Raw genomic sequence first — 24,284 nt, forward strand, 5'->3', positions numbered from 1 at the left:
ACCCTAGATATGTGTTAGATATATTTTGTATGTAGAATTTTTCATTAAAATTCTACTTTGAAAGATAACTATTGAATGTGAATAGAAAGAAATACACCCTAACTATAAAAAGTTATCTCAAGTTGAGGAGATGATACTTTTAATTTTCCTATTCATAGTTTTATGTACTTCCCAGATTTTAAACAATTACCAACAACTCTAGTCAGGAAGAAGGTGCTTTTTAAAAATATGATTATGTCTGGGAATTTATGATATATTCTGCTGAATAATTACATCACCCCAAAGAGTTCAGACTGGACATGAACAAGCCAGCCAAACCCTCTGCCTAACTGCCGCCCCTGGGTCGAGGGCACTGCCTCTCAGCTTGTTTCAGGCAATATCTAAATGAGGTCAGTTTACAGTCACAAGTTCCTGGGCCAGAAGTATTAAGGAGTGTGGACTGAGGGACTGTGGGATTGTGCATATTACTTTTTGGAAAGTGGTATTTAAGTTTGTATTCAAATTCCAGTTAGTTACTGTACAGTGTAATATTTGTTTCAGGTGTACAATATAGTGATTCAACGCCTCCATACATCACCTGGTACTCATCACAAGCAAACTGCTTAATCCCCATCACCGAGGAAGGGAAAAAAAAATGAGTGGGAAATATCAGAAAGGGAGACGGAACATGAAAGACTCCTAACTCTGGGAAATGAACTAGGGGTGGTGGAAGGGGAGGTGGGCGGGGGCTGGGAGTAACTGGGTGATGGGCACTGAGGGGGCACTTGATGGGATGAGCACTGGGTGTTATTCTATATGTTGGCAAATTGAACACCAATAAAAAATAAATTTAAAAAATACCCATCACCTATTTAATGTGAAAAGTGGTCTTTTCTAGTCCCTCACAGTTGAAACGATTTTTTTTTAAATAATGATTGCGGGGATCCCTGGGTGGCTCAGTGGTTTGGCGCCTGCCTTTGGCCCAGGGTGCGATCCTGGAGTCCCGGGATCAAGTCCCACATCGGGCTCCCGGCATGGAGCCTGCTTCTCCCTCCTCCTGTGTCTCTGCCTCTCTCTCTCTCTCTCTCTCTCTATGTCTATCATAAATAAATAAATCTTTAAAATAAAATAGAAGATGATTGCTTACTCATTAAGGACTTAATTAAAAGAATGAAAATATAAATACCGTTATATTTTATACTATACCTATAAATATTTTTGAGGAAGAAATACTGTGTCCAACAGGTCCAATAAGACCAAGGGGTATTTTGCTTATATCATATGAAAATGAGAATAAATTATTTCTTAATATTTTATTTATTTATTTATTTTGAGAGAGAGAGTACACAAGCAGAGGAAGGGGCAGAAGGAGAGGGAAAGAGAATCCCAAGCAGACTCTTGTGCTGAGAGCCCACCGAGGGCTCAATCCCACAATCCTGAGATCATAAGTGTGTGCCTGGAGATGGCAGAAGAGGCAAGGAGAAAGCACACATGCATCTCATAGCCATGGAACACACACCCTGCAGAAACAATGCACAGAAGGCTTAGGACAGCAAGCAGAATGCCTGAATACCAGTTTCCACTCTCACTCACCTTCTAAGTGTCTTAAGAGTGTGACTACACCTCTAGGCTGTACTCCTCAGCAAGGAGACTATGAAATCTGAAAAGGATTTTTCTATTATGTAAAATATATATAAAACTTACCATTTTAAACCTTGTTAAGTGTGTGATCCTATGACATTAAGTCACACTGTCGTGCGACCATTATTACCACGACTGATCTCCAGAACTTTTTCATCTTTCCAACCGGAAACACTGCACCCATTAAACACTAACTCTCCACTCTCTGCTTCCTGCAGTCCCTGTTACCTCCATCTTACTTCCTATCTATGAATTTGACTAGATACCTGAGTAAAATCATAAAGTGTTTGTCCTTTTCTGACTGGTATATTTCACTTAGCATATTGTTCTCAAGGTTAATCTATATTGTAGCACGCGTCAGAATTACAATCCTTTTTAAGGCTAAATAACATTCCCTTGAATGTATATACCATAACTTATTTATCCATTCATCTATCAATGGATATTTGAGTTGTTTCCATGTTTTGTCCACACTACATCCTTTTGTTCCTGCTATAACCACGGATATACAAATATTTGTTCAAGATCCTGCTTTCACTTCTTTTAGGTCTATACCCAGAAGTAGAATTGCTAGATCATATAGTAATTCCAATTCCATGTTTATTTTTTTTTATATTTTTTAATTTTTATTCATTTATGATAGTCACACACAGAGAGAGAGAGAGAGAGAGAGAGGCAGAGACATAGGCAGAGGGAGAAGCAGGCTCCATGCACCGGGAGCCCGACGTGGGATTTGATCCCGGGTCTCCAGGATCACGCCCTGGGCCAAAGGCAGGCGCCAAACCGCTGCGCCACCCAGGGTTCCCTCCATGTTTAATTTTTTGAGGACTTGCCATGCTGTTTTTTCTTTTCTTTTCTTTTTTTAAGATTTTGTTTATTCATTCATGAGAGACACAGAGAAAGAGGCAGAGACATAGGCAGAGGGAGAAGCAGGCTCCCTGCAAGGAGCCCAATGTGGGACTGGATCATGCCCTGAGCAGACCCTCAACCATTAAGCCACCCAGGCGTCCCACCATACTGTTGTTTTTTTTTTTTTTTTTTTTTTTAGCAATTGCACCATTTTACATTCCATGAACAGTGCACAAGACTTCCAATTTCTCCACATCCTCACCAGTACTTGTGATTTTATGTTTTTGTTTTGTTTTTACAATAGCCATCCTAATGGGTATGAAGTGATATCTCCTGGCTTCGATGAAAGGGATTTTAAAAAGATCAGCTGGTTCATCCTAGTCTAGGGCATTCTACATACAGCAACTCACTAGGCAATTCTCCAAAGCCTCCAGCAAATTCAAGCACATGACTTTCCTGAAACTGTTTCCACAAAGCCTGTTCCAGGGCAGGATACCACCTTCATGCTATCATACTCCCTGGCCATCCTCACCTATATGCACAGGAATTCTAAAAGCTGTAACTGGCTTTCCACAAATGTTTTCACACCCAGTGGTTACCTTGTTTCTCTCACTTAAGTCCTGCTTTACCTGGATTCTAACACTATAAATGTAAAAATGATCTGTGGTCCCTCATGTCCTCTTCCCATGCAGAGTCCTTCAAAGGTTCCCCAAGAGTCAGGCAGTCCACTAGGAGCTTGTGTTGTGCTCGTGGACTATCTGGGTACTCCATTCATTGGGAAGGTCCTTTCAAGGTGTGTGAAAGCCTATAACAGAGGAAGCCTTGCCCCAAAACCCACAGTAGAAGGGCTGAGACCAGAGCTTACCTCTCCTGAAGGTAAAACTCCAAAGAAATGCTCTCATGTGGCAATTCATTTAAAATTGAAGCTTTCAGTGAGAGTTTTTTATAATGTAGGAAACTGACCGTCTTTTTATGCAAGAACTTGACTTCCTACTTCTTGGCTATTTTCTCTTTCCTCCTAAATCCTCCATTTCAGGCATTTTATAATGGACAATTCTGCTGCTTGTTATCAGAGGTGGGAAAAAATTTTAGGGAGAGTAGATTCTAAAACTGCATATCTTCAATAACTACAATAGTTAGTGTCTGGCACATAATAAGAGCTTCATGAAAATCTACTGAACAAATAAAAACTAAATTTATCAAAACAAATGGATATGTGTCTTCCATCATGATGAACAACTCAGCCTACCTGAATCTGTCGCAAGTGGATAAGTGGGGAAGTATGGAATTAGCAAATATTACACTTTCACTTTTATTAATTTAAAGGGATGTTATGTAGTTATAAATAACTGTATCAATCACTGCCGGATTTTTTTCTAGTTATTTTATTTTCTTATTCATTAATTCCCTCAAATACATAAGCTGAGCTAAAATAACTTTAGTTTTACTCAATAATTGTTTTTTATTAACTAAAGTCTATATTAAGGTTTCGTTAGATTTTCCCCAATATCATGTGTCCTTGGACTTCTCCTGTCTGTGACAATCTCTCAGACTTTACAACCTTAGCAAAGGACTGGTCAGATATTTTGCAGGCTGTTCCTCTATTCATGTTTGTATGATGTTTTTCTCATGGGGAGACTGGGGTTGTAGGTTTTTGGAAGGACCATCACAGAGGTGGAGTTCCCTTCTCACACATCTTACCAATGGGCACATGTGTTGTTTATTTTTGAGTCACAGGGCAGCCCTGGTGGCTCAGCGGTTTAGCGCCGCCTTCAGTCCCGGGTGTGATCCAGAGATCCGGGATCATGTCCCAAGTCAGGTGCCCTGCATGGAGCCTGCTTCTCCCCTCTGCCAGTGTTTCTGCCCCTCTCTCCCTCTCTCTCCCTCTCTCTCTTTCTCTCTCTCTCTGTGTGTGACTATGAATAAATAAATTTAAAAATCTTTAATAAAAAATAAAAAAAATATTTTTGAGTCACAGCAAACACTTCACACACTCCTGAAGCCCATCAAACTGGCTCCCTGAAAACTCTGCCACTGCGAGTTGTGTCTTCATATCTGTTGAATTTGCTTTGATTTAGATTTTATGTAAATTTCAGTGTTTTCACTCCAAACTTGAGTTCTTTAAATGAATATCCATGATTTTATATTTTCATTTGAGATTACAGGTCCCTTTTATGTCTTTACTGGAGGGGCTCCTGGCTGACCATCTAGGACACTCTGAGAAAGTTTCACCTGTGTTCCAGAATCAGAACTATTAAATAAGTTTACTTGTTCTCAAACCCATGACTTGGTGGTCTCATTTCCCCCAAAGAACTCTTAATACCGTTCTTATTAAAATGCAGCTAACAACCACAAGATTCTGTCTTTCTGGGAGCAGCATTTCTTTTCCGTTTCAAAGCATGCTATATCTCGCATTCAGTAAACTGTCTCAGGCCTCTCTTAGCACAGAGGAATGTCAGCAAAGAACTGTGCTCCATCTCTCACGTTCCCACCACTAAGCAGTGGGGTTTGGTAGTGAATCCACCGGGGGAATACTCAGTTGGCCCATTTTTTGCTTATTTAAAATATCTGCTTTGCGCTTTCTTCACACTAAAGATCACTTGTAGTCAGACGGCTGGAGTCTCAACCAGAGTGGCTTAACCAAGGGCCCCGGGAACAGAAGCTCAAGAGAAGCAAAGACCTGCTGCCCAACCCCGAGGGTGCGCGCCTCCGCGGCCCGCCTGTCCCGCCCCGCCCCGCCGCGCCGCGCCGCGGCCGGCCTAGTGCACAGCGCTTCCTCCCGCACGCTGGCGGGAGAGGGGCGCAAACCAGCGGGGCTCCGTCTCCCGAGTGCGCGGCGGCCGGGGCCACAGCCCGGGCGGAAGGCCCGTGGCTCCCTGCAGGCAGGCGCCGCGCCTCGACTCCTCGGGGCTCCTCTGAGAGAAGAGGCTCCCCGAGCAGCGGTGAGTGCGGGCCACGGCGGCGCGGGCTCCAAGCGGAGGGCGGCTGGCAGGCGGCGCGGCTGCAGAGGGCGCGGGAGGGTCTGGGGAGGAGGAAGAAGTCCGCGGAGCAACACTATCAGACCGACCCGGGGCGCCGCAGGCCGCCGGCGGGAGCAGCAAGATGCGGAGTCCCAGCGGCCAGGGCCCGGGCCGCCTCCAGGAATGCGGGAGCGCAGGGCGCGGCCGCGGCGGGGATGCTCGGGACCCGCCCGGGCCGCCGCCGCGCTGCAGGTGGGCGCGCAGCCTCCCGCCGGGCGCCAGGCGCGCTCCGCCTACCGCCCGGGCCGGCCCCGAGGGAGGACCCAGGCACCCCCCGGCCAGCAGCCGCGCCCCTTCCCTGCGCCCGGCGACGGCTCCCTGCACCCCCGCCTCCACCCCGAGCACAGCCCGCGCGGCCCGCCCTACCTCGCCGCTTGGCGCGCACGATGCCCTTTTTTTGAAGCACGAACGTGGACCCATTCACCAAACTCGACACGACGGCCACGCCCAGGCCGAGCGACACGGCAGCGGGGCTCGGGCTGCGGGCCCCCTCCCCGGCCGCCGCCGCCGCCGCCGCCGCCGCTGCAGTCCCCATTCCGCCCGCGCCCGCGCCCGCGCCCGCCCTCCGCGCCTGCGCCTGCGCGCCGAGCCGGGACCGAGGTGGGGGTGGGGGACGGCCTCGGGGAGCCAGGGCCGGCGCCCGCGGGAGGGTGGGGTGAGCGCTCGGAGCGTCCAGGGGCAGGCGCCCGGGGGGGCCACGGCGGTCCCGGGCGGTGCGGGGTGGACTCGGCGAGCCTGGAGGCCGGAGGAGCGACCGTGAGGAAGGGGCCGAGAGAGGGAGTAGTAAGAGGGGGCGGTGCTGGGAAAAGGGAGCGGGCGCTCGAGGTAGGCTGGAGGTGAATGAGAATACAGGAACCCCACTTAAGTTTTATCTCAGATAAATCATTTTTCAGCAAGTGTCCCATGCGCCGCTTGGGACCAGGAGGGGCCGGCAGGACGCAGGCAGGACCAGGAGGGATCAGCATCCCCGCCAAGGCTGCAGGCAGAGGCCCACGGGGACTCTCGACAGGGCCTGAACCCTGGACCACCGGCTGAAGACCCTCGGATGGGACGACGGGCTGGCGTGAAGCCAAGCCGTCGCCACAGTGCAGCAGTCCGGCTTGCAACCGTAACACCTAATTTCCTAATTTATTTTCAATAAAATATATCAAAATAAAGGGAAGCGTGGAAAACAGTACTAGTTATTTATTTAAAAATTCCACAATCTCTAGCCTAATTATTATCTAGATATTTTCCTTCAGTATATATACTTTTACATAATATCAAATAATAATATACAAAATATCCTTTTTACTTAATGTCATAATCAGTTTCCACGTTGCTACATAATTATTATTTTATTTTATGTTTTTAGATATTTATTTATTTATTTATTTATTTATTTATTTATTTATTTATTTATTTATGATAGAGAGATAAAGAGAGAGAGAGAGGCAGAGACACAGGCAGAGGGAGCCCGACGTGGGACTCGATTCCGGGATTCCAGGATCGCACCCTGGGCCAAAGGCAGGCGCTAAACCGCTGAGCCACCCAGGGATCCCCACAATTATTATTTTAATGGCAGTATAATTTCCCATAAAGCTAATTACTGTAATTTGTCCGGCCATTTAACAATTGTTGGTTGGTTGGTTGTTTTGGCTACCAGTTTTTTTTTTCTATTGTAAATGATGCTGTAATAAACATCTTTATAAATTTTGAAAACACTCAGTTAAAGAGTATAAATCTACATCTACAGCATTATTAGTTTGTGGAGCAAACTCAAATAGTATATGAAATCATATACTCTTCCCTATGAAACGTTTATGCTGAATGAATCTAGCCCATTGTTTATTCTTTTTTGTTGTAACATACAATTGACCCTTGAACAATATGGGTTTGAACAGCTTGGGTCCACTTATACTCAGATTTTTTTGTTACAATATAGTACTGTAAATGTATTTTCCTTCCTTACGATTTTCTTGATGTTTTCTGTAACTTACTTTATTGTCAGACTATAATATATAATCCATATAATATATAAGATATGTGTTAGTCTACTGTTTATGTTATTGGTAAGGCTTCCAGTTAACAGTAGGCTATTAGTGGTAAAGTTTTTAAGGAATCAAAAGGTATACAGGGGTGGGAGGGAATCCCTGGGTGGCTCAGCGGTTTGGTGCCTGCCTTTGGCCTGGAGTATGATCTTGGAGTCCCGGAATCCAGTCCCACGTCGGGCTCCCTGTGTGGAGCCTGCTTCTCTCTCTGCTTGTGTCTCTGCCTCTCTCTGTCTCTCATGAATAAATAAATAAAATCTTTAAAAAAAAAAAAAAAGGTATACACGGATTTTCCTGTGTGTGTGGAGGGGTGGTCGGTGCCCTTAAATCCCACATTGTTCAAAGGTCCGTTGTATATAACATAAAACTTGCCATTTTAGACATTTTTAAATGTATAGTTCACTGGCATTAATTATATAGACGAGGTTGTACAACCCTCACCGCTATTTCTAAAACTTTTCCATCATCTGAAACAAACTCTGTAGCTATTAAGCAGCCATCCCCACTTCTTACCCCTACTCCTTGGTAACTACGAAACTACTTGGAGTATTGAATATTCCCACTCTGGATATTCCATCCAAATGGAATTATACAATATTTCACCTTCCATGACTGGCTTATGACTTAGCTTGGTTTTCATTTGGTTCTAAGTTTCATTCATGCTGTAGCATGTGTCAGAACTTTATTCGTTTTTATAGTTGAGTATTATTCCACTGTATATACATACAACATTTTGTTTATCTGTTATTTGTTGATGGACACTTGAGTTGTTTCCACCTTTGGCTTTTGTGAATGATGTTGCAAAGATGGGCATGAAAGTAGCTGTTTGAGTAACTGACTTAAAATGTTTTAGGTATAGTGTACTTAAGAGTGGAATCGCTGAGTCATATGGTAATTCTATATTTAGTTTTTTGAGGAACTCCTAAACTTTTCCATAGTCTCTGCACCATTTTACAGCCCCACCAGCAATATACAAAGGTTCCAATTTCTCCACATTCTCACCAGTACTTGTCATTTTCCATTTGTCTTTTTTAAAAAATAGCTATCCTAGTAGGTATGAAGTGGTTGCTTATTCTTTTTAAATATACCTGTGAACATGAGTGAGGTTTCCTGATATAAGCAATAACTTCTATCATAAATCTCAGCAGAAGCAAGCAAATGAAAGCAGCAGCAACAACATTGCCAGCATAATAATAATTTACCTTTCTAATAATGCCATATTATTTAATATACATATATTTTAAATAATGCCTTTAGAGCTTTTGGCAAAAAGAGTCATGCTCATTTATAAATAAATAAATAAATAAATAAATAAATAAATAAATAAATAAATAAATAAATAAAAACTCAGTGAATTCAGTAAATGCCAGAGAATATAAAAACCTCACCCCAGGGCAGCCTGGGTGGCTCAGCTGTTTAGCACTGCCTTCAGCCCAGGGCGTGATCCTGGAGACCTGGGATTGAGTCCCACATCAGGTTCCCTGCATGAAGCCTGCTTCTCCCTCTGCCTGTGTATCTGTGTGTGTGTGTGTGTGTGTGTGTGTGTGTGTGTGTGTGTGTGTGTTTCTCATGAATAAATAAATAAAAATTTTAAAAAAACCTCACCCCAAATTCAGTCACCTAAAATAACTATTATTACCATTAAGAACGCCACTCTATGGGACGCCTGGGTAGCTCAGTGGTTGAGCATCTGCCTTCAGCTCAAGGCATGATCCTGGGGTCCAGGATCAAGTCCTGCATCAGGCTCCTTGTGGGAAGCCTGCTTCTCCCTCTGCCTGTGTCTGCCTCTCTCTCTGTGTGTCTCTCATGAATAAATAAAATCTTCAAAAAAAAAAAAAAAAAAAAAAAAACCTCCACTCCAAACATTTTTCCAGATGAGTATTTGGGTAAAATGATAGACATTTATCAAATGGGAAGGCACATGTAGTATTTTAATTCAAAAGCAACAAATGTATATTACTTGGATTTAATTAACATTTTATAAACTGGAATAAAAATGGAGTGTCCACTGAAGCTAAGATAAATACTATTCTACCACAAGAGACTAGTTCCTAAAAGACGCCTCTAAAATTGTCAGTGAAAAACATTAGGCAGTGAAAAACATTAGGCAGTTACTAGGTTTCTCTTAGCTTTTGAGACAGTATCATGTGACTCCTTGCGATGACCAATGAGGAAATCAGCTCAGTTACCATCCCCTTGCAATTTTTTTTTTTTACTTTGTCAAGGCATAAAACATTTAGAGGCTACCTTGTACTCATAATTCTTTATTTGTATAATCTTAAATATTTTATTTATTTATTTGAGAGAGTGAACGAGTGAGAGAGAGAGAGAGAGAGAGACCATGAGCAGGGAGAGAGTGAGAGTGAGAAGCATACTCTCCACTGAGCAGGAAGCCCCATGCGGGGCTTGATCCAGGGCCCTGGGATCATGACCTGAGTCGAAGGCAGACACTTAACCAAAAGAGCCACCCAGGCACCCCTATGTTTATATAATCTTAAATATATATTTAACTGGGTTCATTATTCAAATCATCCTTTAGCCAATTTTTTCCTATCTTTCAATTCACAAATTTTTCAATGAACATATATTAAAAATAAGCAACCATAGGTGTTAGAATCTTTGAGTTCTTTAGTTATGGAATGTTTACTTGAACCACAAAATGCACGAATTTAATATTTTCAAGACTGTACTTTCTTTCCCAAAAACATTGCGGACATTGTCTCACCTTCTGGCATTAAATGTTAAGAGTCTGAGGTCAAATTTAACACAAATGGGGTATGAATAATGTTAAAGAATGATTGTTAATTTTGTTGGGTGTACTAATGAAATTGTCATTATATTAGTATCTTTATTACAGACAACCACTGAAGTATTTACAAGTGAAATGATTATGTTGGGGATTTGCTTTTTAAATTTTCATAAGGAAATAAAAGGAGTGTGTAAGCATATGTGTAAATGGATTGATCAAGTACGTGACACCTGTTACCACCTCCAGGCAAGAAAGAATCCTACTGCATGTTGGATAGCAAAATAGGGTATGGATACCTGCCACCCAGAATAGTAGTCACAAGATGTCTACTCCCTCCATGCTTTATAAATGCTAGGGTCACCAAGAGAGACACATTTCACTAGATAGAATGACACTTTACTCTCACAGGAATCAGTTTCAACGGTGGGTTTTAGTCTATCATGGTCAACAGGTCCCAGCCTGTGGCCAATGCAGGACAATGATCTGCATTCACCCCTCTTTTGCTTCAAGCTAAGGACCCCATTTCATCCCTGCTGGGAATGGATATAGTAGCGGGGTTGGCCACATGACCTACGACGCACATGCTCAAGCAGAACAAAGGAATACGCAGAATCTGAAACAGGGAAAGAATGCCCCACAAGGTGATAGCAGCACAGGCTGCCAAGGCTCTTTACGGCTTGAAAAAGAAGTATTCTAGGCCTCTACCCATTCCCATGCAGCCAAGCAGGGGTCAGAAGACTGCACGTCTGTGATTGCCTCTCCCATCAAGATTAAAAGAGTAAAAATAGCAGGAAGTTGCTAATTAAGTTGGGCAACAAGTACAAAGTATATGAGGATTTCATGCTATTCTCTCTTCATGTGTTTGAAAACATTCTTTAAGTGGCCTCCATGCTAGGCATGGAGGCCACTATGGGACCTGAACTCACAGTCCTGTGATCAAGACCTGAGCTTAGATCAAAAATTGGATGTTCACCACCTGCAAACATTCCAGTAGAAGTATTTGTGGTGTGTTTTTTTTTAACTCTGAAGTCAGTCTGATTTTCAAAAAAAAATATTTTTTATTTCTATGTTTGAGAAGAGTTTAAATACAAATAAGGAATCAGGAAAGATTTAATAATGTTTTTTCTCACCCGCCCGGCGCCCGCTTCCCCGCCCCTCTCCTGCCGCGGCGCTGGGGAGCAGGCAGCGCGGGCGGCGGCGGCGGCTGCGGCGAGGGGCGGTGCGCGGAGGGCGCGGGCGCAGCACCGGGGCGCGCGGGCCTGGGCGCTGCTTTGCCTCGGGCTCCTGCTCCCCGGAGGCGGCGCCGCGTGGAGCGTCGAGGGAGCCCCGTTCTCCCAACAAGGAACTGGTGCTCATATGTGGTGACCCGTACCATCTCATGCCACGTGCAAAATGGTACCTATCTTCAACGAGCGCTGCGGCACTGCGCCTGGCCCGTGAGCTGCCCTGGGAGCAGCTACAGCGGTGGTGAGACCCTCCTACAAAGTGATGTACGAGACAGTGACCGCGCGGGAGTGGAGGTGCTGCCCTGGGCACTCCGGGTGAACTGTGAGGAAGGCTCCTCTGGTTTCGTGGACCCCGGGTGGTCAGGCAACACCATGCGACCGATGGCATTTCGGCCCACAGCCTTTTCAGGTTGCCTCAACTGCAGCAAAGTGTCAGCTGACCAAGCGACTGAAGGTACTGGAGGTCAAGGTGGCAGCGCTCATTGTCACTGAGCAGGCAGTGCTCCCAACCCCTGCTGCCGACCCACTCTGGGGCTCCCCAGCAGCTCAGGGCAGCCCTGGGGATGGAGGCCTCCGAGGGCTACCCAGAGTCAGAACAGGAGGGCCCCACTGCTCCCTTGAGATGATGGAGTTGGTGGCCAGGGGCTTCCTGGGCCCACTGGCCCTAAGGGAGAAACTGGCAGCCGAGGCCCAACAGGGATGAGAGGCCACCAGGTCCTCAAGGTCCCCCAGGAAGCCCTGGCCAGGCTGGAGCTGTGGGCACCCTGGAGAGTGGGGACCTCCAGGCCCACCAGGGCCTCCTGGCCCCCCTGGGCCCCCAGCCCCTGTTGGGCCACCTCACATCTGGTACCCCCAGTATGGGGACCCATTACTGTCCAACACCTTCACTGAGACCAGCAGCCACTGGCCCCAGGGACCAGCTGGACTCCCAGGACCTCCAGGGCCTATGGGTCCCCCTGGACTTCCTGGTCCCATTGGCATCCCTGGGAGTCCTGGACACGTGGGATCCCCAGGCCCCACTGGACCCAAAGGAATCTCTGGCCACCCAGCAGAGAAGGGAGAAAGAGGACTGCATGGGGAGCCTGGCCCCCAAGGCTCCATGGGGCAGCTGAGAGAACCTGACCCCAAAGGAGACCCTGGGGAGAAGAGCCAATGGGGGGAGGAGTTGCACCAACCACACGAAGCTTTGAAGAGTTTAGCTGAGAGGGCTTTAATCTTGGAAACAATGATTGGGCTCTATGAACCAGAGGGGCCGGGGACAGGCCCTGCTGGCCCGGGCACTCCCAGCCTCCTGTGGGGCAAGAGGGGAGGACATGCGGCCAACTACGCAATCGTGGCTCCCAGGAGCAGCAACAAGAGAGGCTGAGGGTGGGTCGGCCCTAGGGGCAGACCAGGCCAGGCTTCCCTTCCCAGCCTGAACTTTGCCAACTGCCTCCAGGGACCGCCCATCCATATTTATTAATGTCCTCAGGGTCCCTTCTGTCACCTAGGCCTTTGGGATGGGCAAGTCTTGGTCCTGACTCCCTGTGTAAGCCAAATAGGAAACTGAGAAAGGACAGTGGCCTGAGAGGGAGGGGCAGCCCAGGTAAGAGGTGAGGCCTTGCTCAGAGCCCTGTGCCTCCACCTCCCTCTGTGAAATAGGATGATGCAGGCCTGCAGAGGAGGGGTGGTGGGCTCAAGTCTTAACAGCTGCCCAAGCCTCGGGGCCTGTAGGCAATGAAGGGAGCCAGGAGTTGGGGCTCTCCTGGGCCCTTGGCACCTGCAGGGCTGATGGGGAAGGGCTCGCCTCCCCCTCCTTCCCAGCTAAACCTTGGGGATCCCAACATACCCCTCCTCTCCTTGATTTCTGGTGCTGGGTCCCCACCCTGAGCTCAATAGTCAGGACGCAAAAAAATAAATAAATAAATAAATAAAAAATTGTCAGGACGCTGGGGATTCCTTGCATAGGACCTGCCCCCGAAGCCCCACCCCCTCCTGTGTCCCATGTAGGGGTGGGGGCATGGAGAGGGAGGGGCCCCCTGGAAGTAGACATCTCCAGCCAATAAAGGCCCCCAGTCTGTTGTCCCGTTGAAAAAAAAAATAATGTTTTTTCTCTTTTATTATAAAATATTTCTAATGCATATAAAGGACAGAGAATAACATTTTTAATAAGCCATGTACTTATCCCTTCAAATCTATCAAATCTTAATGTTTTAATGTATTTGCTTCCAATTTTTGAAGGAAATATACAAGAGTAGAGGCTCTCTTTTATTCCATCTCTCTTTCTTCTACCTGGCATCTGCAGAATTAGTTATTATCCTCAAAGCTCAATAACTCAATTAGAATATATCACACTGAACAATCTATCATTTCTACTAGTACATAGTATATCCTTTCTTTTGTAGATTGTTTTTCCTTCTTCCAGCAATTTTCTTTTTTTAAAAAATGTATATATTTATTTGAGAGAGAAAAAGAGAAAGAGAGCACGAGCAGGAGAGGGGGCTGATGGGGAGGGAGAAGCAGACACCCTGCTGACCAGGGAACCCAAGGCAGGACTTGATCCTGGGATCTTGAGATCATGACCTGAGCCAAAGGCAGACATTTAGCTGACTGAGCCACCCAGTTGCCCCCAGCCATTTTCTACCACTGTGTTTTTAAATATCCCCAAGCTAACCCTCCCCTTCATATGTTCCATCAGGTGAGTTCTCTATTTTAAGGAAAGCAATTATCCTTATGTTGGATAGTCTTTTATGTTATGTTTGTTCTTTTCTAATTATCTCAATATTTATCCTCTATGTCTATATATTGGTGAAATTCTATGTGTTTCATTAGCTCTGAAATTTTATTTTTCATCAAATCCGTTGTTTGCTATCCAGTCTTTGAGCTCTTCTTTCAATGATTTTTTTGTTCTTATTGAGCATTTGTGTCAGGGGTTTCTAAGACCACCCAGAAATTAGATGATTCACTTAGGAAGACTCACAGGACTGAGCATATAGTCATACTCATGACTATGATTAATTACAATGAAAGGATGCAAAACAAAATCAGCAAAAGGAAAAAGTCCATGAGATGAGATCCAGAGGAAACAAGGAGCTTCCAAGAGTCATCTTCAAAAGAAGTCACATGCATGTGCTAAATTCCTTCAACAAGTTATGATAATATGCCTGAAATATTGTCTGCCAGGGAAACTTGCCTGAGCCTAGGAGTCCAGGATTTTATCAGTTATCAGTCACATTAAAATTCAAGACTTGGGCAGCCCCGGTGGCGTAGCGGTTTAGCGCCGCCTGCAGCCCAGGGTGTGATCCTGGAGACCTGGGATTGAGTCCCATGTCAGGCTCCCTGCATGGAGCCTGCTTCTTCCTCTGCCTGTCTCTCTCTCTCTCTGTCTCTCTCTCTCTCTGTTTCTCATGAATAAATAAATAAAATCTTTAAAAAATTAAAATAAAATTCAAGACTAATGGAAAGCACAAGTTCAGCATAAACAATATTGTTTGTACAAATAGGTTAGGCAGTGAGCCACTCTAATCAGTTAGGGAAATAAATAATAATGGAGTAGTAAGTGAACTCTCTAAATCTACATTTCCAGATGCCACCCCAAGGCAAGCTTTGCAAACAAGCCTAAGTACAATGGTCTCACAGCTGCTATGCTCTTTTCAGAACAGCATCCTAGAATAAAATTCTTTTTTTTTTTTTCTAGAGTAAAATTCTTATTGTGGAGTTTACTCTTATTCCTTGGCTAATATTTCTTCCAGAATGGCTTCTTCATCTATTTATTTATGTTTATCTACACATCTGTCTGTGTGTCTTTCTTTATCTTTTTCCTGTTGTAAGTTTGTAATAATAGCTTCTCTGATTCAGAAATCAACTAAAGTCAAGGAAGCATGCCCAAAAAAGTTTTTGAGTAGTTAAACTAGATACCACAAAGCCAAGAGATTGATTCTATTAATTTTATTTTTTAAAGGTTTTATTTATTTATTCATGAGAGACAGAGAGAGAGAGAGAGAGAGGCAGAGTACACAGGCAGAGGAAGAAGCAGGCTCCATGCAGGCAGCCGGACGCCCTGGGCTGAAGGTGGCACTAAACCGCGGAGCCACCAGGGCTGTCTGATTCTATTAATTTTAAAAGCAGGAGAAACTCTTAAGTCTCACCCAAAAAGGCTATTTAATCTAATTTACACACAGAATTCGTAAGCTTTAAATTTTATTAGAATTTCCCAAACAATTATCCAGTGGAAAAAAATGTTGATAGGCTATGGACAACTGGGTAACCATGTAGCAAAAATTAAATTGGATCCATGCTTCAAACTTATAGAAAGATAAGATCCAAGAAGATGGATTCAATGTTAAAAAGAGCCTCATTTGTTTGGTTTTCAGATTCTGCATATAGGTGAAATCACATTGCATTTGTCTTTTTCTGTCTGACTTTTTTCACTTAGCATAATACCATCCATGTTGTCACAAATAGCAAGATCCCATCCTTTTTTATGACTAATGTTTCATTATGTATATATATATAATAGAATCTCTAAATCTATATTCCCACATAAATATATATATGTATGCATATGTGTATATATATATATTCCATCCCACATCTTTATTCATTTATCTATATTTTTAAAGATTTTATTTATTTGAGAGAGTGAGAAAGAGTACAAGCATGGGGAGGAGCAGAGGGAGAGGGAGAAGCAGGCTCTCTGCTGAGCAGGGAGCCAGATTTGGGACTCAATCCCAGGACCCTGGGATCATGACCTGAGCTGAAGGCAGACACTTAACAGACTGAGTCACCCAGGTGCCCTATTCATTTATCTATTGATGGACACTTGGGTTGCTTTCATATCTTGGCTATTGTAAATAATGTTGCAATAAACATAGAGGTGCATATATCCTGTCAAATAAGTGTTTTCATTTTCTTTGGGTAAATACTAGTAGTGATATTATTGAATCATACGGTATTTCTATTTCTATTTTTTATCTTTTTGGTATTTCTTTTATTTTTTGAGGAACCTCCATACTATTTTCCGCAGTAGCTGCACCAGTGGATGAGGATGAGTCCACATCACCATCAACACATATTATTTCTTGTCTTTTTGATTCTAGCCATTCTGACAAGTGTAAAATGATATCACATTGTGGTTTTAATTTGCATTTCCCTGATGATGAGTGATATTGAGTATTTTTTCCATGTCACTCACTCATTCTTCTACCTCATTAACCCTCGTTGTTAGGACCTCCAGTTTGGATTGCATCTCATTTAATTGATTTTTAGTTTCGGCCTGATTAGATCTAAATTCTGCAGTCATGAAGTCTCTTGAATCCTTTATGCTTTTTTCCAGAGCCACCAGTCGCTTTATAATTGTGCTTCTGAATTGGCTTCTGACATCAAATTGTAACCCAAATTCTGTAACTCTGTGGGAGAGAGGACTGTTTCTGATTCTTTCTTTTGTGGTGAGTTCTTCTTTCTAGTCATTTTGCTCAGTGCAGAGTGGCTAAAAACAAGTTGTACTGGGAAAAAGGAAGGGGAAAAAAAGGGGAAAACAAAAAACAGAAAACAAAAACAAAAACAAAAAAACAAACAAGGAGGGGTATCCTCTGATTCTATATACTGTAAGTCCCTCAACTTCCCCTGGAGCTTTCCAGTGCTGTTTGGTTAAGAACTTGCTTTTCCCCTGTCCTTCCAGCTGGTCTTCTGGGGGAGGGACCTGCTGTGCTGATTCTCAGGTGTGTGCACCTGGGGGAGCTGCCCTACCCCCTGCCTGGTGCACGGCTCAGTGGGAGCTGTTTATCCTGTGAGGCCCTGTTCCCTGGCAGCCTGCTCTGTCCCAGGCAGGTGACAGAGGGAGGAACAACAAGCCTGGTGGCTGCCAGCTCTCCAGCCCTAGAGTCAGCTCCTGCAGTATCTCCCACAGCTCCCAGTCCGCACAGGCCTGGATGCTCCAGGGGCGGGGGGTGCTGCCCTGCACAGCTCAGGGCTGCCCCCCGCGTGGCAGGAGCGTCCTCGCTGTCCTGTGTCCTCCCGGCCTCCACCTGTCCCAAGGGGAGCGCTGGATCCTGGGCTGTGTTCCCCGGCGTCCTGGGCTCCGGGGTTTGTGCTGCTGGAATCGTGCTCCCAGGGCCGCGCAGCCCCCTGCGCTCGGAGCCGCCGCCTGAACCGCCACCTGAGCTGCTCCCAAGACCCCGCTGGGCGCGCTGCAGCCCTTTAGGGAGCTGGGCCAGCGGTGTGTGGCGCGCTCTCCCCCGGGGGGCACTTCCTCTGTTAGTGACCCCGGGAACCTGGGGGCTCCACTGCCCCTCTTGGGACCCTGCCGGAGGTCCCTGCGAGCACCGTTCCATCGGGGAAGATCGGTGAAGCTCCTGCCTCTCCGGGCCTGAGCTTTCCTGTCCTGGGGACTCTCACCGCGCGGCCTTAGCCCGGGTCCTCGTGAGGGCCCCTCCCCCGCTGGATGCTTTTTTATTTGTTTTTTTTTTTTTTCTGTCTTCCTAGAAGTGTGAACTCTTCTCACTGTAGCATTCCAGCTGTTCTCTCTTTAAACCTCAGGCCGAATTGTAGGTTTTCAGGATGATTTGAAAGTTATCTAGTTAAGTTGGTGGGGACAGATGACTTGGGGACCCTAATCTTCTGCCATCTTGCCTGCCCCAACGTTGAGCATTTTTTTCCTGTCTGTTGGCCTTCTGTATGTCTTCTTTCAAAACAAACAAACAAAAGGCAAAAACAGATCCATAAGTGCGGAGAACAAACTGATGATTGCCAGAAGGGAAAGAGTGGGGAGAAGGGCAAAATAGGTGAAGGGGAGTGAGAGATACAGGCTTCCAGTTATGGAATGAGTAAGTCATGGAGATAAAAGGCATAGCCTAGAGATTATAGTCAAGGGTATTGTAACATTGCATGATGATAGATGGTACCTACACTTGTGGTGAGCATAACAACATATAGACATGTCAAACACTATATTGTACACCTGAAACTAATGAAATATTGTGTATCAACTATGCCTAAATTTTATTTATTTTTATTTTTTAAAGACATTTATTTATCCATGAGAGACACAGAGTGAGAGAGAGAGGCAGACACAGGCAGAGGGAGAAGCAGGCTCCATGCAGGGAGCCTGACGCAGGACTCGTTCCTGGATCCTGGGATCAGGACCTGAGCCGAAGGCAGGCACCCAACCTATACTTAAATTTCTTAAAATAAAAATTAATAAATAAATTTAGAGAAGGAGATTCAGTCAACATCATGATTGCAGCCCTTTACTATTCTAAGCAGAGGATCCAGCTAACCCATACTAGCTCTGTATCTCAGAAACTGTGAGATAATAGATACTTTTTTTAAGACTTTAAGTTTGTGATAATTTGTTAGTAACCATAGATAACTAATGCAGCCACCTAGTTTCTTTGTGGCATAATTTAATTGGTTCCTTAATTCTCCATATTTTCTATAAATTGAATTTATTTCTAGATTTGATTGGATTACATTTCTACCTTTTAATATTAAAGATATGGCATATATGGTGTTAGTGATTTCTATTGCATCAGATCTGGAGGCACTCAATGCCTGATAAGGTCAGTTGGTTCAGGTAGTGAGAACCTGACCCCTCCATGTAAACTACCCTATCATCCTTCCAGCTACTGGTTTCATCCATGGATGATCTTTAATTAAACAAATTAGTTTAATATGGTAAAATGATGATTTTAAAAAGTCAATCAGGTTTCTTCACTTACTAACTGGAATCATTCTTAAATGTACAGCTTGGTCTATCTATATCTATATAATATCTATATATATTTCTATTTCTATCATCCCTCCTACCCAAATAAAAATATAGAGGATTTCCAGGACCCCAGAAGTTCCTTCCTGAAAACTACCAAACTTATTCTATGAAGCAAGCATTACCTTGATCCCCAAACCAAAGACCTCATTGTTTTAATTGAAGAATTACAGAACAGTATCCTTGATGAACATGGATACCAAAATTCTCACCAAGATACTAGCCAATAAGATTCAACAGTACATTTAAAGGATTATTCACAAGCACAAAGTGAGATTTATTCCTGGGCTGTAAGGGTGGTTCAACATCTGCAAACCAATCAATGTAATACACTACATTAATAAAAGAAAGGACATATGACCCTCTCAATAGATGAGAAAAAGCACTTGACAAAGTACAGCATCCTTTCTTGATTATAACTCTCCACAGTGTAGGGATAGAGGAAACATACTTCAAAATCATAAAGCCATGTATGAAAAGCCCACAATGAATATAATTCTCTAAGGTCAGGAACATGACAGGGATGTCCACTCTCATCACTGTTGTTCAACGTAGTAGTAGAAATTCTAGCCTTAGCAATCAGACAACAAAAAGAAATAAAAGGCATTCAAGTTGGCAAAGAAGTCAAACTCTCACTTTTCACATTGACGGGATACTTTATGTGGAAATCCCAAAAGACTCTAACCAAAAATTGCTAGAATTCTTGCAGCAATTCAGCAAAGTGACAGGATATAAAATCAATACACAGAAATCAATTGCATTTCTATACACTAACAATAACACAGAAGAAAGAGAAATTAAGGAATCAATCACATTTGCAATCACACTAAAAACTGTAAGATACCTAGGAATAAACCTTAACCAAAAGATTAAAGGATCTATATTCTAAAAATTATAAAACACTTATGAAAGAAATAGAGGAAGACACAAAGAAATGGAAAAATCCATTCCATGCTTGTGGATTGGAAGAACAAATGTTAAAATGTCTATGCCACCCAGAGCAATCTATACATTCAATGCAACTCTATCAAAATACCATCAGCATTTTTCACAGAGCTGGAACAAATAATCCTAAAATTTGTATAGAACCAGAGAAGACCCTGAATAGCCAAAGCGACATTGGAAAAAACAAAAACAAAAAAAAGCATCACAATCTGGACTCCAAGCTCTATTACAAAGCTGTAATCAATCAAGACGGTATGGTACTGGCACAAAAACAGACATATAGGTCAATGGGATAGCATAGAGAACTCAGAAATGGACTCTCATTTCTATGATCAACTCAACTTCAACAAAGCAGGAAATAATATCCAATGAAAAAGACAGTGTCTCCAATAAATGATGTTGGGAAAATGGGACAGCTACTGGACCACTGTTTCACTACCCACAAAAATAAACTCAAAATGGATGAGAGACCTAAATGTGAGACAGGAATACCTCAAAATTTTAGAGGAGAACATAGGCAGTAACCTCTTTGACCTCAGCTACAGCAACTTCTTGCTAGACACGGCTCCAAAAGCAAGGGAAACAAAAGCAAAAATGAACTATTGGGATGTCATCAGGATAAAACACTTTTGCACAACAAAGGAAACAGTCAACAAAACTAAAAGGCAGCCTTCAGAATGGGAGAAGATATTTGCAAATGTCTTATCAGATAAAGACTAGTATCCAAAATGTATAAAGAACTTATCAACCTCAACCCCCAAAGCAGAAAATCCAGTGAAGAAATGGGTAGATGACATGAACAGACATTTCTCTAGAGAAGATGTGCAAATGGCCAATAGGTACATGACAAAATGCTCAACATGACTAGGCATCAGGGAAATACAGATCAAAACCACAATGAGATCCTACTTCACACTAGTCAGAATGACTAAAATTAACAACTCAGGAAATATTAAATGTTGGTGAAGATGCAGAGAAAGGGGAACCCTCTTACACTGTTAGTGCGAATGCAAACTGATACAGCCACTCTGAAAAACAGTATGGAGGTTCCTAAAAAAGTTAAAAATAGAGCTACCCTATGACCCAGCAATTGCACAACTAGGTATTTACCCAAAGAATGCAAATATAGTGATCCAGAGGGGGCACCTGCACCCCAATGTTTATAGCTGCAGTGTCCACAATAGCCGAACTATGGCAAGAGCCCAAATGTCCATCAACAGATGAATGGATAAAGAAGATGTGGTATATACATATACAACAGAATACTACTCAGCCATCAAAAAATTGAAATCTTGCCATTTACAATTATGTGGATGGAACATACTAGAGAGTAGTGTGGTGAGCAACATAAGTCAATCAGAGAAAGACAGTTATCATGATTTCACTCATGTGGAATTTAAGAAATAAAACAGTATCATTGAGGAAGGGAGGGAAAAATAAAACAAGACAAAATCAGAAAAGGAGACAGATCATAAGAGACTCTTAATCATAGTAAGCAAATTGAAGGTTACTGGAGGGGAGGTAGGTGGGGGGATGGGGCAATTAGGTGATGGGCATGAAGGAGGGTATGTGATGTAATGATCCCTGGGTGTTATATGCAACTGATGAAACACTGAACTCTATCTCTGAAAATAATGGTAAAGTATATGTTAATTACTTGAATTTAAATAAAATAAAATAAAAATTTCCTTTCTGATCTATAACCCTCCCTGGAGAAAATCACTATTCTGATTTATTGAAGTTTGGCATTCTTGAAATTCATATAAGTGAAATACAGTGCATTTTCTCTTATAGTTGGTTTCTTTCCCTCAACCTAATAGATGAGATTCATCCTTGTTGTTGAATGTTTCGCTACTTCATTCCTTTGTGTGTGGGGAGGGCAGGGGGGTGTAGTACTCCATTAGGTGAATATAACACAATTTTACCTTCCTCTTGTTAATTATCATTTAAGTTGTATCCATCTGGAGACTATTATGAATAAAAAGGGCTGTGCACATCCTTATACAAGTTTTTCTGTGAACACATGCATTCACTCCTCTTGTGTATATACCTAGGAGTGGAATTTCAAAAGGTAGGCATATGTTTAGCCTTAATGAAAAACATGTTTTCCAATGTGGTTATACCACTCTATACTCCCACCAGCATTGTTTGACAGTTCTGGTACAACCACACCTTTCTGATACTCACATTTAATCTCTTAACTTTTAGCAGAGATAAAATAATGGAAATATCCAGAATAATATGCATGTTCCTGAGGAACACTCAGGAGAGCATTGATTTTGTTCATGTAATTCTGGTACTGGAAGCCATGACATGGCCAGAATGAAGCAAGAAGCCTGGCAGACCCCTCCCAATAAAGTGCATGTCCCTTTGGTGAGCTATGCATCCCATACCCTCAAGTCCCAGGAGGATGAGTAGGGATTGAGAAGTTTCCTTCTGGACATGCTGTTTCTTCTGGACTTTTTCACCCCCGGGCCTCTGAGTCAGAGAGAGAGAACTCTGACACCCAGTGGCCAGAAGTAGTGTCTCCTGCCTCACCCTCTATGAGGGGCCAGTCCTTTGGCTCCTCTTTCAGGAATTCTGAAATCCATAGGTCCTTGATATGATCATTTATTAAACATGACTTAATGCAAAGTCTCCCAGCTCTGTAGGATGGGTCTCAGTGAGGGGAGCCAGCACCTAGAAGGTGTCCTTTCTTGAAGGACTTTGAAGTCTTTGGGCCTCCAGGTCTTGTGACTCGGGTGATGTGCCCCAGAAAAAGCCTTCTGGGCATGTGGTGGAGCCAAGTGGCTGAGAGGCAGTGTTTGTCCCCGTTCTAAAAAACACTCATGCAAGTTTGAGAGGAGGGCTTGGGGCTGTGCAACTGAAGTTAGAAGCATTTTCAAATGGAGCTAGCTATGAGCAAGGCTGAATGGAAAAGAGTGAGGTCCAGTATCTCTGACCTTGAAAGAAACAAAGCCTTTCCAGGTGTAGGTCTAGGTGAGTCTTGAGCATCTACTCTATAATTTCTAACAATACCCAGAATACTGGCCCCCAAACCAACTAGTGAATTTCTAGAGCTAAAAAAAGGGGCCTTGGGAAGATCTGTTCTAAATCAACACATGCATTATGTATTTTATACAAACTGGGGGCTTCATAGCATCTAGCAGCAGTCTGTTCAGAGGTCATGGCAAGTGGATTAGATTTTTATTTTTTTTAAGTTTTTTTTTTTAATTTATTTATGAGAGACAGAGAGAGAGAGAGAGAGAGAGAGAGACGCAGAGATACAGGTAGAGAGAGAAGCAGGCTTCCGAGAGAAGCAGGGAGTCCGACGTGGGACTCGATCCCGGGTCTCCAGGATTACACCCTGGGCTGAAGGCGGTGCTAAGCCACTGAGCCACCCAGGCTGCCTGAGATTTTAAGTGCAATGGGAGTCATAGGGTATGGGCTTTAAGGCTTTAGGAACAGAAAGTTGAATATATTTTAGGGTGATATGGGAAAATTGAAAATGAGGTTTTGAGTTAGATTCATTAAAATTTGGGGGGGGGGGGAATCTCTCACCTCCATAACTTTTAGCATTTCTGCAGAGGTGAGTAAAAGAAAGAAGAAAGAATTCTTGGTGCCAAATGATTGTGCAGAGCTATCAGTTCTTTTTGTTTTTATATTTTGTTTATTATAAAATATGACACATTTGGAAAAGTACATAAAATAAATGCACAGTGCAACAAAGTATTCTAAAGTGAATTCCCAGGTAACCACTAACCAGGCCAAGAGGAAGATCCGCATGGTTGTTAGCCGCCCAGAAGAACCTGACTGTTCCTGCTTCACAGCTTCCTCCTCCCATTCTAGAGGGAAATATTCTCTTGGTTTTCTTCAGAGCTTTATATCCTACGGGTAGTTCAAGGGTTGGAAAACTATGGCCTGCAAGCCAAATCTGGCACCCAGTCTCTTTCTAAATAAAGTTTTGATGGAATATAATCACACTCATTTCTTTGTACTTTTGTACTGTTTCTTTGTACTGTTTATAACTACTTTTAGGCTACAAGAGCAGAGTTGAGTAGTTGCTGCCCGGATGGCCCAGATGGCCAGTTAAGCCTGAAATATTTTCTATCTGACTCTTCA

At 43.6% G+C, this 24,284-nt stretch overlaps 1 protein-coding gene and 1 pseudogene across 2 annotated transcripts in view; one reads left to right on the top strand and one right to left on the bottom strand.

The window, feature by feature from the left end:
- The window catches only part of NIPA1 (NIPA magnesium transporter 1), a 53,573-nt gene extending 47,540 nt beyond the window's left edge, over nucleotides 1-6,033 (bottom strand). The window contains exon 1 of one of the 2 annotated variants that reach the window (XM_038532564.1): nucleotides 5,856-6,033. In XM_038532564.1, coding sequence (XP_038388492.1) covers nucleotides 5,856-6,024 — 169 coding nt within the window. In that variant the 5' untranslated portion in view covers nucleotides 6,025-6,033. The remainder of the gene's footprint in view (nucleotides 1-5,855) is intronic. The other variant, XM_038532565.1, reaches the window with a different exon arrangement.
- A 5,351-nt stretch (nucleotides 6,034-11,384) lies between these two features.
- Nucleotides 11,385-12,860, top strand: LOC100688450 (annotated as a pseudogene).
- The last annotated feature ends 11,424 nt before the right edge of the window (nucleotides 12,861-24,284 follow it).

Source organism: Canis lupus, chromosome 3 (genome assembly GCF_011100685.1).
Source record: "Canis lupus familiaris isolate Mischka breed German Shepherd chromosome 3, alternate assembly UU_Cfam_GSD_1.0, whole genome shotgun sequence".
Classification (NCBI taxonomy): domain Eukaryota; kingdom Metazoa; phylum Chordata; class Mammalia; order Carnivora; family Canidae; genus Canis; species Canis lupus.